At 46.0% G+C, this 14755-nt stretch overlaps 1 protein-coding gene across 4 annotated transcripts in view; it reads left to right on the top strand.

Moving 5' to 3' along the window:
* Nucleotides 1-14755, top strand: part of TRDMT1 (tRNA aspartic acid methyltransferase 1) — a 203036-nt gene that overhangs the window by 177534 nt on the left and 10747 nt on the right. For all 4 annotated transcript variants that reach the window (XM_085631510.1, XM_085631512.1, XM_085631513.1 and 1 more), the window contains exon 10: nucleotides 6701-6830. In XM_085631510.1, coding sequence (XP_085487636.1) covers nucleotides 6701-6830 — 130 coding nt within the window. The remainder of the gene's footprint in view (nucleotides 1-6700; nucleotides 6831-14755) is intronic.

Below are 14755 nucleotides of genomic sequence, written 5' to 3'. Positions count from 1 at the left end.
TGAATACAACATACACTTCCCATAATACCACTCAGTACCACATAATTACACGCCACATAATTACACTCTACTCAATGCAACATAAATACACTCCACATAATACCACTCAGTGCCACATAATTATATGCTACATAATTACACTGCACTCAATGCAACATGCACTCCAAATAGTACTACTCAGTGCCACATAATTATATGCCACATAATTACACTCTACTCAATGCAACATAAATACGCTTCACATAATACCACTCAGTGCCACATAATTATATGATACATAATTACACTGCACTCAGTGCAACATGCACTCCAAATAATACCACTCAGTGCCACATAATTACACGCCACATAATTACACTCTATTGAATGCAACATACACTCCACACAATACCACTCAGTGCCACATAATTATAGGCTACATCATTATACTGCACTCAATGCAACATACACTTCATATAATACCACTCAGTGTCACATAATTACTCACCACATAATTACTCTACTGAATGCAACATACACTCCCCATAATACCACTCAGTGCCACATTACACGCCACATAATTACACTCTACGCAACGTAAATACACTCTACATAATACTACTCAGTGCCACATAATCGCACTGCACTGAATGCAACATAAATACCCTCCACATAAATGAACTCTATACCACATAGCACCAATCCACTTAAATGCACTCCACAACATTACACAATTTCACTAAGCATAATTTCACTCAACACCACAGTTCTAGGCCACACAATTCAACTCCACACATTTCCAATACACACCGCATAATTACACACCCCAAAAAATATTTCAACTCCACAATCCACAACATATCTCCAATCCACACCATATAGTGTCACCACCTTAGCACCAAACATAATAAGCCACCACCAATTTGCATCAGCGCACCACCTAAGCATCACGTCTGTCTGCACTTGGAATCTGGCATCTGTTGATTCTCCCCTAGTGTCCGTCCGCTGCTCGTGTTCTAATTAAATTACTGTTTTCCAACCTCCACCCCCATTATTTATGTCCCGCTCCCCCATAACAAAAAAAATGATAACAAACAAGCATGAGAACAGGCAGGAAGAAGTTGCCAGCAGTGAAAGTACAAAAAAAGTAGAAGACATTTTTTATGTTAAAATCTTTTTTTCATCAGGTTTTTCGGTTGTATATAATGTCGCCTTCGTTTGTATAAAGGTAACAAAAATGCTTAACACTTTTTATTATAACTTTTCAACATAATGCAGCCACAATGCTCTACAACATTGCCAAAAGTTCTGGCTAAACAAATAAGGTCCCAAAGGCGAGACTTATTTGTGCCAATGCTTGTTTAATTTGTTACACCATTTCTCCCTCATGTCCAGTAGGTATAAACCAAACACTGCGTGGCCCATTATGCAGTGTGGTACAAAAGGAAGTGGTGATGGACGGAGCATCAGAACCAATCAAACACTCACACCCAGTCAACAGATCTGGGTTTGATCCATCACCGTTCTTTAGCCCACTCTGCCACCACAGTTCAGACATGGCCATATGCAAATCAGTCTGACCCTGTGCCTCATGGGAACAGTCCAGCCCGAACTGCCAAGCCATGCCTTTCCTGGACCGGAAACAAGCTTCCTAGGACCGGTTTCTGGCATTTCAGCCGTCTTCAGCCAGGCTTGCTTGAACCCAGTGGCAAAGTGAGCAAGGGACTCACGTCTGAGCATACCCTGCCAACTTATGGCGAACAAAGCGGTACAAAAGGAAGTGGTGATGGACGGAGCATCAGAACCAATCAAACACTCACACCCAGTCAACAGATCTGGGTTTGATCCATCACCGTTCTTTAGCCCACTCTGCCACCCCAGTTCAGACATGGCCATATGCAAATCAGTCTGACCCTGTGCCTCATGGGAACAGTCCAGCCCGAACTGCCAAGCCATGCCTTCCCTGGACCGGAAACAAGCTTCCTAGGACCGGTTTCTGGCATTTCAGCCGTCTTCAGCCAGGCTTGCTTGAATCCAGTGGCAAAGTGAGCAAGGGACTCACGTCTGAGCATACCCTGCCAACTTATGGCGAACAAAGCGGTACAAAAGGAAGTGGTGATGGACGGAGCATCAGAACCAATCAAACACTCACACCCAGTCAACAGATCTGGGTTTGATCCATCACCGTTCTTTAGCCCACTCTGCCACCCCAGTTCAGACATGGCCATATGCAAATCAGTCTGACCCTGTGCCTCATGGGAACAGTCCAGCCCGAACTGCCAAGCCATGCCTTCCCTGGACCGGAAACAAGCTTCCTAGGACCGGTTTCTGGCATTTCAGCCGTCTTCAGCCAGGCTTGCTTGAATCCAGTGGCAAAGTCAGCAAGGGACTCACGTCTGAGCATACCCTGCCAACTTATGGCGAACAAAGCGGTACAAAAGGAAGTGGTGATGGACGGAGCATCAGAACCAATCAAACACTCACACCCAGTCAACAGATCTGGGTTTGATCCATCACCGTTCTTTAGCCCACTCTGCCACCCCAGTTCAGACATGGCTATATGCAAATCAGTCTGACCCTGTGCCTCATGGGAACAGTCCAGCCCGAACTGCCAAGCCATGCCTTCCCTGGACCGGAAACAAGCTTCCTAGGACCGGTTTCTGGCATTTCAGCCGTCTTCAGCCAGGCTTGCTTGAATCCAGTGGCAAAGTGAGCACTAAAACGATGGATTTAGGCCCAGATCTCTGTACTGGGGTGAATGTATGACATTGTTCTGCATTCTGTCCATCAATTGTTGTTTTTGCATTTGTCACCCCGAGGGGGAAGGGTATGCCCAGACGTGGGTCCCTTGCTCTCCATGCCACTGGAATCAAGCTATCCTGGCTGAAGAGGGGTGAAACCCCGAAACCGGTCCTAGGATTCTTGTTTCCAGTCCAGGGAGGACCTGGCTTGGCAGTTCAGGCTGGACTGTTCCCATGAGGCACAGGGTCAAGACTGATTTGCATATGGCTGGGTTCAAACTGGAACAGCATGGTGACCAAAAAAACGATGGATTTAGGCCCAGATCTCTGTACTGGGGTGAATGTATGACATTGTTCTGCATTCTGTCCATCAATTGTTGTTATTGCATTTGTCACCCCGAGTGGGAAGGGTATGCCCAGACGTGGGTCCCTTGCTCTCCATGCCACTGGAATCAAGCTATCCTGGCTGAAGAGGGGTGAAACCCCGAAACCGGTCCTAGGATGCTTGTTTCCAGTCCAGGGAGGACCTGGCTTGGCAGTTCAGGCTGAACTGTTCCCATGAGGCACAGGGTCAAGACTGATTTGCATATGGCTGGGTTCAAACTGGAACGGCATGGTGAGCAAAAGATCGATGGATTTAGGCCCAGATCTCTGTACTGGGGTGAATGTATGACATTGTTCTGCATTCTGTCCATCAATTGTTGTTTTTGCATTTGTCACCCCGAGTGGGAAGGGTATGCCCAGACGTGGGTCCCTTGCTCTCCATGCCACTGGAATCAAGCTATCCTGGCTGAAGAGGGGTGAAACCCTGAAACCGGTCCTAGGATGCTTGTTTCCAGTCCAGGGAGGACCTGGCTTGGCAGTTCAGGCTGGACTGTTCCCATGAGGCACAGGGTCAAGACTGATTTGCATATGGCTGGGTTCAAACTGGAACGGCATGGTGAGCAAAAAAACGATGGATTTAGGCCCAGATCTCTGTACTGGGGTGAATGTATGACATAGTTCTGCATTCTGTCCATCAATTGTTGTTTTTGCATTTGTCACCCCGAGTGGGAAGGGTATGCCCAGACGTGGGTCCCTTGCTCCCCATGCCACTGGAATCAAGCTATCCTGGCTGAAGAGGGGTGAAACCCTGAAACCGGTCCTAGGATGCTTGTTTCCAGTCCAGGGAGGACCTAGCTTGGCAGTTCAGGCTGGACTGTTCCCATGAGGCACAGGGTCAAGACTGATTTGCATATGGCTGGGTTCAAGCTGGAACGGCATGGTGAGCAAAAAAACAATGGATTTAGGCCCAGATCTCTGTACTGGGCTGAATGTATGACATTGTTCTGCATTCTGTCCATCAATTGTTGTTTTTGCATTATGTGTCCTCGGTAGGGCAGATTGGCGAAAACACCCCCATTCTGCTACCCAGGAAGTTAACAAACACTGTTTGAGCCGTATCGGAGATGGGGCACAACCTAATGCCAGGGTAGATTGCCCCCATGCCTCTATTCATTTGACATTATTTCCCCAAGTGTCTAGTGGGCTTTAATGTCGTTCTAGAGTGGGGCTCACTCCCCAGTCTACCCACCAGGGGACAGAAATACCATGGGTGCAAGGCCCAATGCCAGAATGGGACATCCCCATCTCTTCTTTTTTGTGTTTTTCTTCATCCTTGGTGTCTAGTGTGCAGACCCCAACCCCAATATCAAATTGTCCTATATCTTACTTTTTATTAGGTTAATTTACACCAATGCGCTGCACAAAACATAATAAGAGCGCCACTGTGGTCCTCACACATACATCAGTACCCATAAAGGTGGTATGACAGACTCGTACTCGTCTATCTATGTAGATCCCACAATGAATCAGGCTAAGTCTTTGTAAATGTCAAGATGCTGCTGATTTGTAGGTCAACACAGGAATGAAAACAGTTTTTTATGTTAGTAGATCAATGCAGTTCAGTTTTTCATTCGCCACGAACAAAACTTTAATGCATTTGATTTGGAGGAATAGGGTGGTGTGTTTAGTGCACCTGTTAAATAACTCTACCCCTAGTTAGGGTGTTTATTAGCTGCGGTACATGCCTCCTACTCCAAGTATTGGCCCTAGAAATGAGACATAACGTGGGTGTAATATTTAGTGCACCATGTTTTGGATGTTTGGCCTTTTTTCAGGAAATTGTGCTCCAAAAGATTTTAACAGGCTTTTTTCTAGGCAAAACATCTCTGGAGAAAATTGCTGATGTGCTGTAATTAACACATCCGCTAAACATCCTATGCAGTTATGATTGACTGACTTGAAATTCCATCCCCTTACAAACTCCTCTGAACACATGGTTCAGCGTTTTCTTGTGAGGTCCTAGTCAGATCTTAAAAAAGAGAAAGACTTATAATCGAAGTTTATCAGACCAGAGAATAACACTGTGGAGATGCACCCTTCTTGACATTACAAGTGCAAAGTAATCCTGGGGAGTAGAACACAGTGGAAGGTAAGAACCCAAACATCAACACCCTAAAGAGGGTCTTTGGTTTTCTCATATTGTATCATGTTGGTTATCACATTAGTTTGCGTCACAAACGCTGAAGTAACTCTTCAAGACCAAGAGATACGTAAGATAGTTGAAGAGGTGGATAGAAAGAGATATAGCAACAAAAAAGGTATATTGGGGTGCCTCTGTATGGCTGTTCGGGGGTATTGTTTCCAGGTTGAACCTCTATCTTCAGAACATCGTGTGACCAAAAGGACTGAACTTTACTGGTGCTCAGTAACCATAACCATATTCGTGTACCATGCACCAAGGTGATAATTTTACCTGAAACTTCAGTGCTGTTAATAGGACCCAGCTGCCCACTGTAAATACTTTTATTGAGTGAGCATGGACCAAAGAGCTCCATGGTCAATACTCAATTTTTAAACATTAGTTATTACATTTTCAGTACGAAAACCATTCCAGGGAGAGAAGAAAATCAGGATGGGTCATATGTAGTAGCATAACTAGACAAGTATCTCAACGCCGTTGAAAAAGGGAAACACAAATGTTAACAAAAAGAACTAGTTGGGCTAGACCCAGTACTTCTTTGGAAGTTAGGTCTGCCATAACTAGTTCGCAAGATGACTGTGTGTCATGCCGCGCGATGTACAAGGTTGACCACTGCACAAGGCTGGACTAAGCACCCTTGGCACAGATTCAATAAGAAGTTTAAAGACACTGACCTAGGAGAACATTAGTCCCTAAAGTCCTGTCTCTATCTCCTTTCATGATCTGATGTTGAGTAGGTAAGACTCTCTCAAAACCTGCTGGGGTCAGTTCTTACACTAAGGTTGCCTCCTCACTCACTTTTAAATTTACACTTGCATCCTTTCTGTGAGCCTGGAGGAAGGAAGACCTTGGGTGGCAATAATTACAATTTCCACACTGTAGTGGCTTTTGAAGTCCTTAAAGTCTCGTTTCTGGATGACTTCACCACTCACCACCCCCTCTTTGTGTACCTGTGATGGGGGCAGAGAAAAAGGGATGGAAGTCTGGGAGCATGCAATAGGGAGGTGGAGTTTAACGGGGGGTATGGTAGGACCATCTTGCTTGCGGTTTAGGAAATCTCATGACTCTGGGGTGAGAGGGTCTTGGGGCTACCAATTGGAAGGCTACTGTGGTGAGTACCTTCTAATGAATGTCTGTTTTATTTGCTTACTTATTAACAGTTAGTGCTCAGATCTCAGAAATGCACATTTCTTAGCTGAATTTTTTTTTTTAAAACAATTACAAGTTGGCCACTTCTTTCTATTTATTTGTTGTTGCATAGAATTTCTTTTAGGTGGCAAGAATGTAGCAGTCTTCGTAATCTAAACCTTATAATTAATCGTCTTGAAAACAAAATTTTCTTTCCTAAGTAGTTTTATTCCATGCATTATTTGCTGATGATGTATTAACGTCTTGGGAATGAATTTCTAATAAATCATTCATAAAGTTGAATATCCTGGTAAATATTTCTCTGCAGGTTGACTCCGCTTTTAAGGCACTGGAGACGTTACCAGAGGAGGAGAAGCTCACAAATTTATCATCCCTAAAATTGAGATACTTTACTCCACTTGAAATCGCCAATCTTAATGGATTTCCACAAAACTTTGGTATGTCTCTGAGGACTAATAATAATAATGCAAAAATACATTATTTTCATATATAGTGTTTTTTTTGGCAGTTTGTCTGTATAGCACTGTAAAGAAGATGCTTGACTAGGCGATTCTAGCTTTGTATATTGAAAACTTTAACTATTATCAATAATTATGAAATGACTTTTTGTGTTAAAAAAAATTACAGCTTGACAAATTACCTTATTCATGTACATTACTATTGGCTCACCTTGTTCCTTTGCGTTGACTTATTTTTGAGGAATGCCTTGATCTTGTATACAGTAACAGGAAAGTAAACAGGACAAGGCTTGAGCAAAAAAAAACCTTCTATAGGAAAATGTGCACCGCTCCCATATCTCCCAAAACTGTGGCATGTCCTCCATACTGCATCTTTAGTTAAGCACTGGTTTCAGTGTCACAGTTCAGTTATTGTACTGTGAAAACATAAAGCTTTTCTCTTTAACTTTTGCTTTATTTCTTGCAGTTTTTTCATTCGTACTGCACTATATTCTTTTCACCTGGCATACCCGGTACAGTATTTAGTTATCTTCACTTGTATGGTGTGTGGTTATCTATTTAGTGTGGATGTCTCTCTTCCCCACCTGTCCATTGACTGTATGCCTACACAGCATTTCTATTCATTTTTGAATAGGTGGATTTTTGGATAGCTAGACTTTTGGGGCTAGATGTACGACCAGCAAAATTGAGCCTCACAAATTGTGACTGATTAGCAAGTCGCAATTTGCGAGGTGCAATTTGCCATGTACAACAGTGTGTTTAACACTGTTTGCGATTCCCAATGGGGTCGCAAATTGCGAGGCTCATTAATATTAATAGGAATGACGGGGCCTGGGCTCAGCAGACCACCATGTCTGGGACTGCTTTTAGGTAACGCATTTTTTTTTAATGCAGCCCGTTTTCCTTAAAGGAAAATAGGATGCATTTAAAAAAGAAAAAAATGAAACGTTCTCGTTTAATTTTTTAAGGGCAGGTAGCGGTCCCTGGGATCACTGCCTGCCTTTAAAAAATATTTTTAGAGCCAGTTACAAAGTGGAAGGGGTTCCCTGGGGACCCCTTCCAAATTGTGACTGCATTACCACCCTCTTGAAGAGAGTGGTAATTTGCGAGTCGCAATTGCGGTCGCAAAACATTGGTACATACCTTTGAGGTCGCTATTAGGAAGGAAACTCCCCTTCCTATTAGCAAGTCGCGAAACCTATTTAGCAAGTCGCAAATAAATTGCGACTCGCTAAATAGGCTTTGTACATGGCCCATGAGGTTTTTGCATGCGCATACGGGTCGCAAACCCATTTGCGTATGCAAAAACAGGTCGTACATCTGGCCCTTTGTCTTGAATTGCTTCTTAACCGACAAGACAGGGGTGATACATTTATTATGAAAGAATGAATGAAGGTTCTATATGCCTTGTTTGGAGGACGGGATACTGCGTCACAAACGTGGCAGTTAACCCATCAGCTGTATTACAAGTGCTTTATAGCCTGCGTCACCTATAATATGGCGAACATGATATCCTTTACTTTTTTATAAAGTATCCGATCTGCCAAACTTTAATTAAGACTCTAAGTATCGTAAGTCACTCATGGGTCAGCGTTCCTCACTCCTTACACAATGCTGACCGGTATACCAATGAGGAGGAGTACTAGACACGGAGAGGATGTGGTTTAACGGCTACAGCATCGTCCTCAAAGCTGGGGAACCGGGTTCGAGCAGCGGCATCCTGCGATTCTGGGCAAATCAGTTAATCTCCCCATGCCTAACAAAATGAATTACCCTAAACTTCTTTTTGCCTTCTCTGTTCAACTGCTTTAGATGCACACCCGGAGTAACAACTGATAAACAAAAGGAGCATCACTGTATGGGTTCAAGCGCTGTACGTTGGGTGAGAGGCCAAACTAGATCTGTCAGGTAACGCGGCTCAGGGATCATTAAACGGGTATTGGTTACGGAGATTGGTGGTGCATATGACATTTTGAAATCGAACCAATAAGACTGCTAGTACACCTCATGAGACAAGCATGTTACTGAACATACTGGTCAGAAGGTATAGCACCCCTGTGCGGCACACAGCCTGTAATACACTAAATATTAAATATATTCAGTGTTGTGGGTGTATGGACGAAGAGCAACTCTGCATCATTATAAGTTTAAAAATAAATGACATCTCTACTACTTTATCTTGGCATACCTGTCAAATACTCTTTTACCAAGCATTGACAATGCTTTCTACAGTGAAAAGATTTTACCAAGATTCTCTAACACAAAGAACAAGTATAGCTCAGGTGAGCAGTACAAGTTTCACTTAATCTTAAGCATGTTTACATTTGGATATTGGCTGACAGCAATGTTGATAAAAGATCTCAAAAGGCCTCTGGGGTGCCAAATTAATCATGGTGCATAAAAGGAGAGATAAAAGAACCAGCAGAGAAAGGATGTTGTACGACATTATATGGAGTAGTGTGCCTAGTTCTGTATTACAATGGAATTATATTTGTTAAGGGCACTAAACCCAAAGGTGTCAAAGCACTAGTGCAAGTAAGGAAACCAAGGAACTACACTCATGGATTAGAAAAGAGCCAGGTTTTTAAGTTGCTTGCGTAACACCGAATAGGAGTCCAGAGCCGCAATATGTACAGGCAAAGTGTTCCATAATCTTGCCGCTGCTACCAAGAAGGAACGGCCACCCCTTTTTGTTGCGGAATCTGGGAAAAGTCACTTTTCTAAGAGAGGATGATCTTAGCAGTCTTTTAGCGGTGCACTACTGGAACACTATTCTAAATGACCCCCAAGGTTTTAGCAGATTCAACCAGAGATGGTGAAGGGCCATATGTCTCTGGCCTCCCAAGTTCGGACCACACCGAATTTTGCACCCTAAAAAACAGAATCTCCGTTTTTTCCAGCATTTAATTTTTAGCAGTTGTCCTTCATCCAGATAATGATGCCATTCATACATCATTTAAACTTATCTGCTACCAGCGGCAGATTGTTCTATATGGAAACAATAATTTGAGTGTTGCCCGCATAGGATAGGACCTGGAAACCGAATGAGCGCACCAACTCCGCTAGGGGGGAACCATACAAATTAAATAGAGTGGGGATGAGGGAAGACCGCTCTGGAACACCACAGGGGAGCTTGAAAGCTCCAGCTCTAAATTTTCCGCAACTGACTATTTGGACTCTATCCGTCAGGAAGGAACAGAGAAGGTCCAGAGCCGTGGCTTCAACCCCACCTGATAGTCTCTGGACCAGGCAGGAGGGTGATGTGGTGTCAAATACCTCTGACAGGTCCAGCATTACCAAGATGGTGGCACCCCCTGGTCTACTTGCAAGTGAAGTTCTGAAGGTTTAATATTAAATAATGTGTCTAGTTTGCAGTCTTTCACCTGGAGTATTGCTACTACGTTTAGTGTCAGTATGGTATATTGTAGCAGGTTTAGACATACGAGTCTGGAATCTCGTGTTAATTTGGAGGTGTGGCTTGGAAGCCAAAGATGGCAGACGCATGAGCCTGTCACTCTGCGCCGGCCTGATAACACTCCTGAAATTTTTAATCTTACAGGGCGACCGAAGATGGAGATCTGACATCCTAATAGACTCGTAGAGCCCTACACCCTGAAGAAGCCAGCCGCCACTCCGCAATTGGCTCTCTTTCCAGCACCGCAGCTGTGAACTGCAGGAGACCGAGACCCGCAAAATTGTGGCCTCGGGCCGCAAATCCACACCGGCCTGAGGCGGGTCCATGCCCGACATCCCAGACTTTACTTCGACAAGAACCGGAGACGGCTCCCCCTCTGATTGCGACTCTGTGGGCTCCCTGATAGAACACAACAAGAAGCTGCAAGACCGACGTGGTATTTGTAAGCCAGCGGAGGTGCTAAAACCCTATGGAAGAAGAACGAGAGTAAAACTGTGAGGGAGCCCAGGGGCCTACGGCTGGCAGAGACTGGTGGACAGGGCGGAGTCTGGTCCGCTGCCATACTGGACCCGGTGGAGCCCTCCTGGCCCTGAGGCTCTCTGCCATTGGAAACCAGAGTCTTCAGGCTCTACAAAACCACCCGGATATCTTGTACTGGCACGTGAGGTATTACGCCACAAACCCGGGGAGAACACGATGGACGATATCTCATTGGCGTGGGCTTGGACCCACAACCACTCTGGTGTCTTACACATGGACTTGTAGCAAGAAGACCATAAACAATCCCTACACCTGGCTGCCTTGCATATGACGTCCTAGGGACTCCGGGCTGTATCAGGGTCCTGTCTATTAGAGCCATCTGACAGTGGTCTTGTCTTGTGCTGTCCAGCTGTGAGGGAAGGTGAGTGGAGTTCCACCCGCCAGTGGCCGCTTAACCACACTACATAAAGGAGGCTTGGGAGCAACTGATGGCGGGGTGGGCCTGAAGGATCACTGCTCACAGATTGTCACTTTTGACGCTCCACAGGCGTCCCTGGTCCCCTGCATGTCACAATGATGGGGAGGCTATGGCAAAGACGACCGGAGTGCCGGTGGAAGAAGAAGATGACACCGCTGAACAACAGCAGGAGGCCCCAACAGATCCAGTGCAACAGCAATTAGCCAAGTTACTGCCAGCTATTGCAGACACCAAATCTATCCTTTACCACGATATAAGTACGGTGTCAGTGGGGCAGGGAACATCGTAAATTAGCAGAGAGAGTGGGAGTGGCGGAAGCTTCCATTGCTGAATTTCGCCCCACGCACCAAGTCAAGGAACTGTCTGAACGAGTTTGCACCTTGGAATGCAGGACAGAGGATGCAGAAGGACGAAACAGGAGGAATAACATCCAAGTGACCGAACCACCTGAAGGAACAGAGAGCAAAAACATGCAAACCTTTCTTGAAACCTGGCTCAGCACAGTGGTAGCCCCAGAGGGCCTATCCACCTTCTACACTCTCGAAAGAGCCCATCCAGTCCCTGGCTGTCCACATCTGCCCGGCGGACCGCCACGTCCGGTGGTGGCGAGGCTCTTGCACTTCAGAGACAGGGATACCCTCCTGCAGAAAGCAAGAACAGATGGCCCATTCGTGGTTGATAACAGTAAGGTATCCATCTTCCCTGACTACGCGCCAGAGGTGCAACGGCGTACGGCCTCATTCGCTGTAGTTAAGAGAGCGTTGCGGGAAGAGGGCTTGCAATACTCTTTGATATTCCCTGCTAAGCTCCGCGTACAGCTAGATGGAAAGACATACTTCTGTGAAGATCCTGGGGCAGCCTGGGAGTGGATCGAAATCTACAAGTCTGGGAATCCACTGTTGAAGGCAGAAACTGCTGTCTCGGACCGAAACCAATGCTTTGGGAAGAGGGCCAGGAGGCCATCCAAATTGAGACCATCGAAGAAACTGAACCTATCCGGCACTTGAGACTGTGGCCGAGATCATGAAGCTTAAAGACTCTCCATTAGTCAGAGGTTCGCCTTCAGTGAAGGTAACAAGAGACTCTGACTCAGATTCCTCTCGGGCAGATAGTATCCCATTGCCGACAATTATCCCTCGGACTACTGACGACCTATAAGTAAAGTGCTTGTGCAGATAAGATCGCACCGAGAAGCAGTGTGGGTCACTCTGTTGGCAATGTGTGTTGCCGAACTGGACATTGCTGATGTATGGGCCGCTGCGGGCCGGCTTGAACACCATAACCTGTGTATAGCACCCTGTCTCTACCTAGAAGGCCACGCCCAAGCCTGTTTGATTTCTCCTGTGACGTCTGATGCACAGTTCACGGTTTGGGCCACTGCCCGTTGCCAGACTGCTCTGGGGAAAGGGAGTTTGGCCTTGTTGGGTGTTTGTTTTCATTTGTATTGTTCTGTTTTGCTATTGGAGAGGTGCTAGCCTGATTTGAGGGGTCTGAGGGAGGGCTGTGGGGGTGGCGGGTAGAAGAGGGGACTGATCTCCTGCAAATGGCATCCACACCTTGCACGCTGAAATTCAGGATATGGAATATCAAGGGGATGGGGTCGGTATCCAAACAACGTAATATACATAGATACCTACGGAGGAGGGGGGTACATATTGCCCTACTGCAAGAGACACATCTTATACAGACTGAAGTGGAGAAATTGCATAGACGTTGGAGGGGGCAGATCTATGTGACCACATACTCTGCATGTGCAAGGAGAGTGTTAGTTTGGATACGTGCAGGAGTACCCTTTGAACCCCTACATACCTTTGTAGACAGGGAGGGTAGAAATATATTTGTGAGAGGAAGGTTGCTCGGACGCAAGTTCACCCTGCGCACCATATACGCCCTTAACCAGGAGCAGGGACTCTTCCTTCAGGACCTCTCAGCCCGTATAGCGGGAATGACAAGGGCAGACATGATCTTAGGAGGTCATTTTAACTGCGTAGCTAACATCACATTGGATCGTCACTCCCCCTACTGCCGGGAGCCCAGGCTCACTGCACAGCGGTGGCTCTGAGGGCCTGGATGGGACACTGGGGGTTGGAAGACGTTTGGAGGACACTAAATCAATATGACCGAGATTATTCATATTACTCTTCCCCGCACCAGTTAAATACTAGGATAGACGCCTTCCTGTGTTCCTCCAGCCTAGGACAGTCCATTACATGTATGGAATATCTGGGACGCACCATCTCAGATCATAGTCCATTATTATTGTCCTTCCAGCCCTGGGGAAGCTCCCACTGATCCCATTGTGGCGACTTAACCCATTGATGCTGGAAGATCCCAGCTCCCGGGAATCCCTGAGCATGACCATTGACACCTACTTTTCCACTAATGCACATACAGCATCCACGACACTGGTCGAGTGGGGGGCGTTTAAGGTAGTGACAAGGGGGTTCTGTATGGGACAGTCGATTGGTGCTCAGCAGGAACTACACCAAGAACTGAGAGCCCTAGAAGACAAATTACATGAACTAGACAATATGAAATGCTCAAACACTGCTAACCAGGAACTGTTGAAGGACACATGAGTATTGTACCATGAGGCCCTTGAAAGATTGAGGTGCCACGACTACAAGGGGGTACCTCACTAGAGTGCAGGAGGAAGAAGGCAGACCTGGACGCTTACTGGCCTGGCTAATTAGACCATAGACACATGGCTCCCCAATCACACATGTTCGCACGAGCGCAAATTACTCTGTTCACGACCCAGAGGCCATTAAAGCCCTGTTTATAGACTATTATGACTTCTTATATAAAGGGCCCCCAAAAGTACCCCGGGAGGAGCAACAAACTTTTCTGTCATTGCTCCCTCTTAAAAGACTGGACCGGCAGGAAAGAGAAACTTTAGGCGGACCAATAGAAATCCAGGAAATCGAGGCAGCCATTAGGAGTATGGTCACAGGCAAGACCCCGGGCCCAGATGGTCTCCCCGCTGAATTTTATTCAGTATACGTGCAGAAACTGGCCCCCACCTAGGGACCTTATATGCAGAAACATTAAGACTTGGACAGCTCCCTGCATCTACGAGAGTCGCCATAGTGATCCCAGCCACTCAGGGAGCCAACGTTACAGAATTCCGACCCCTCTCCACGCTTAATATGGATTTCAAAATCCTTAGCAAAATATTAGCGCTCCGCCTATTACCACACATGTCGACACTAATCCACCCAGATCAGAATGGCTTTATTCCTGCCCGTAACACATCCTTTAACCTACGCAGACTGTATTTGGTGCTTTACCATCACTGGGTGAAACTTTTTCCTGGGGCAGCCCTCCTATCAATAGACCTTGAGAAGGCCTTTAACACTGTATGGTGGGATTTCCTATGAGAAATTATGCAACACATGGGATTGGAAGATAAAATGGGTCAAAGTACTATATGAACACCCCACGGCCAGAGTTAGAACAGGCAAAATGGTATCCGCGCAATATCCGATCTTCCGTGGCACCTGACAGGGGTGCCCACTGTCACCCCTTTTA

Source organism: Triturus cristatus, chromosome 10 (assembly GCF_964204655.1).
Source record: "Triturus cristatus chromosome 10, aTriCri1.1, whole genome shotgun sequence".
Taxonomy (NCBI): Eukaryota; Metazoa; Chordata; class Amphibia; order Caudata; family Salamandridae; genus Triturus; species Triturus cristatus.
Note: the sequence above shows the minus strand (reverse complement) of the source record. Positions and strands in the feature narration are given on the sequence as shown.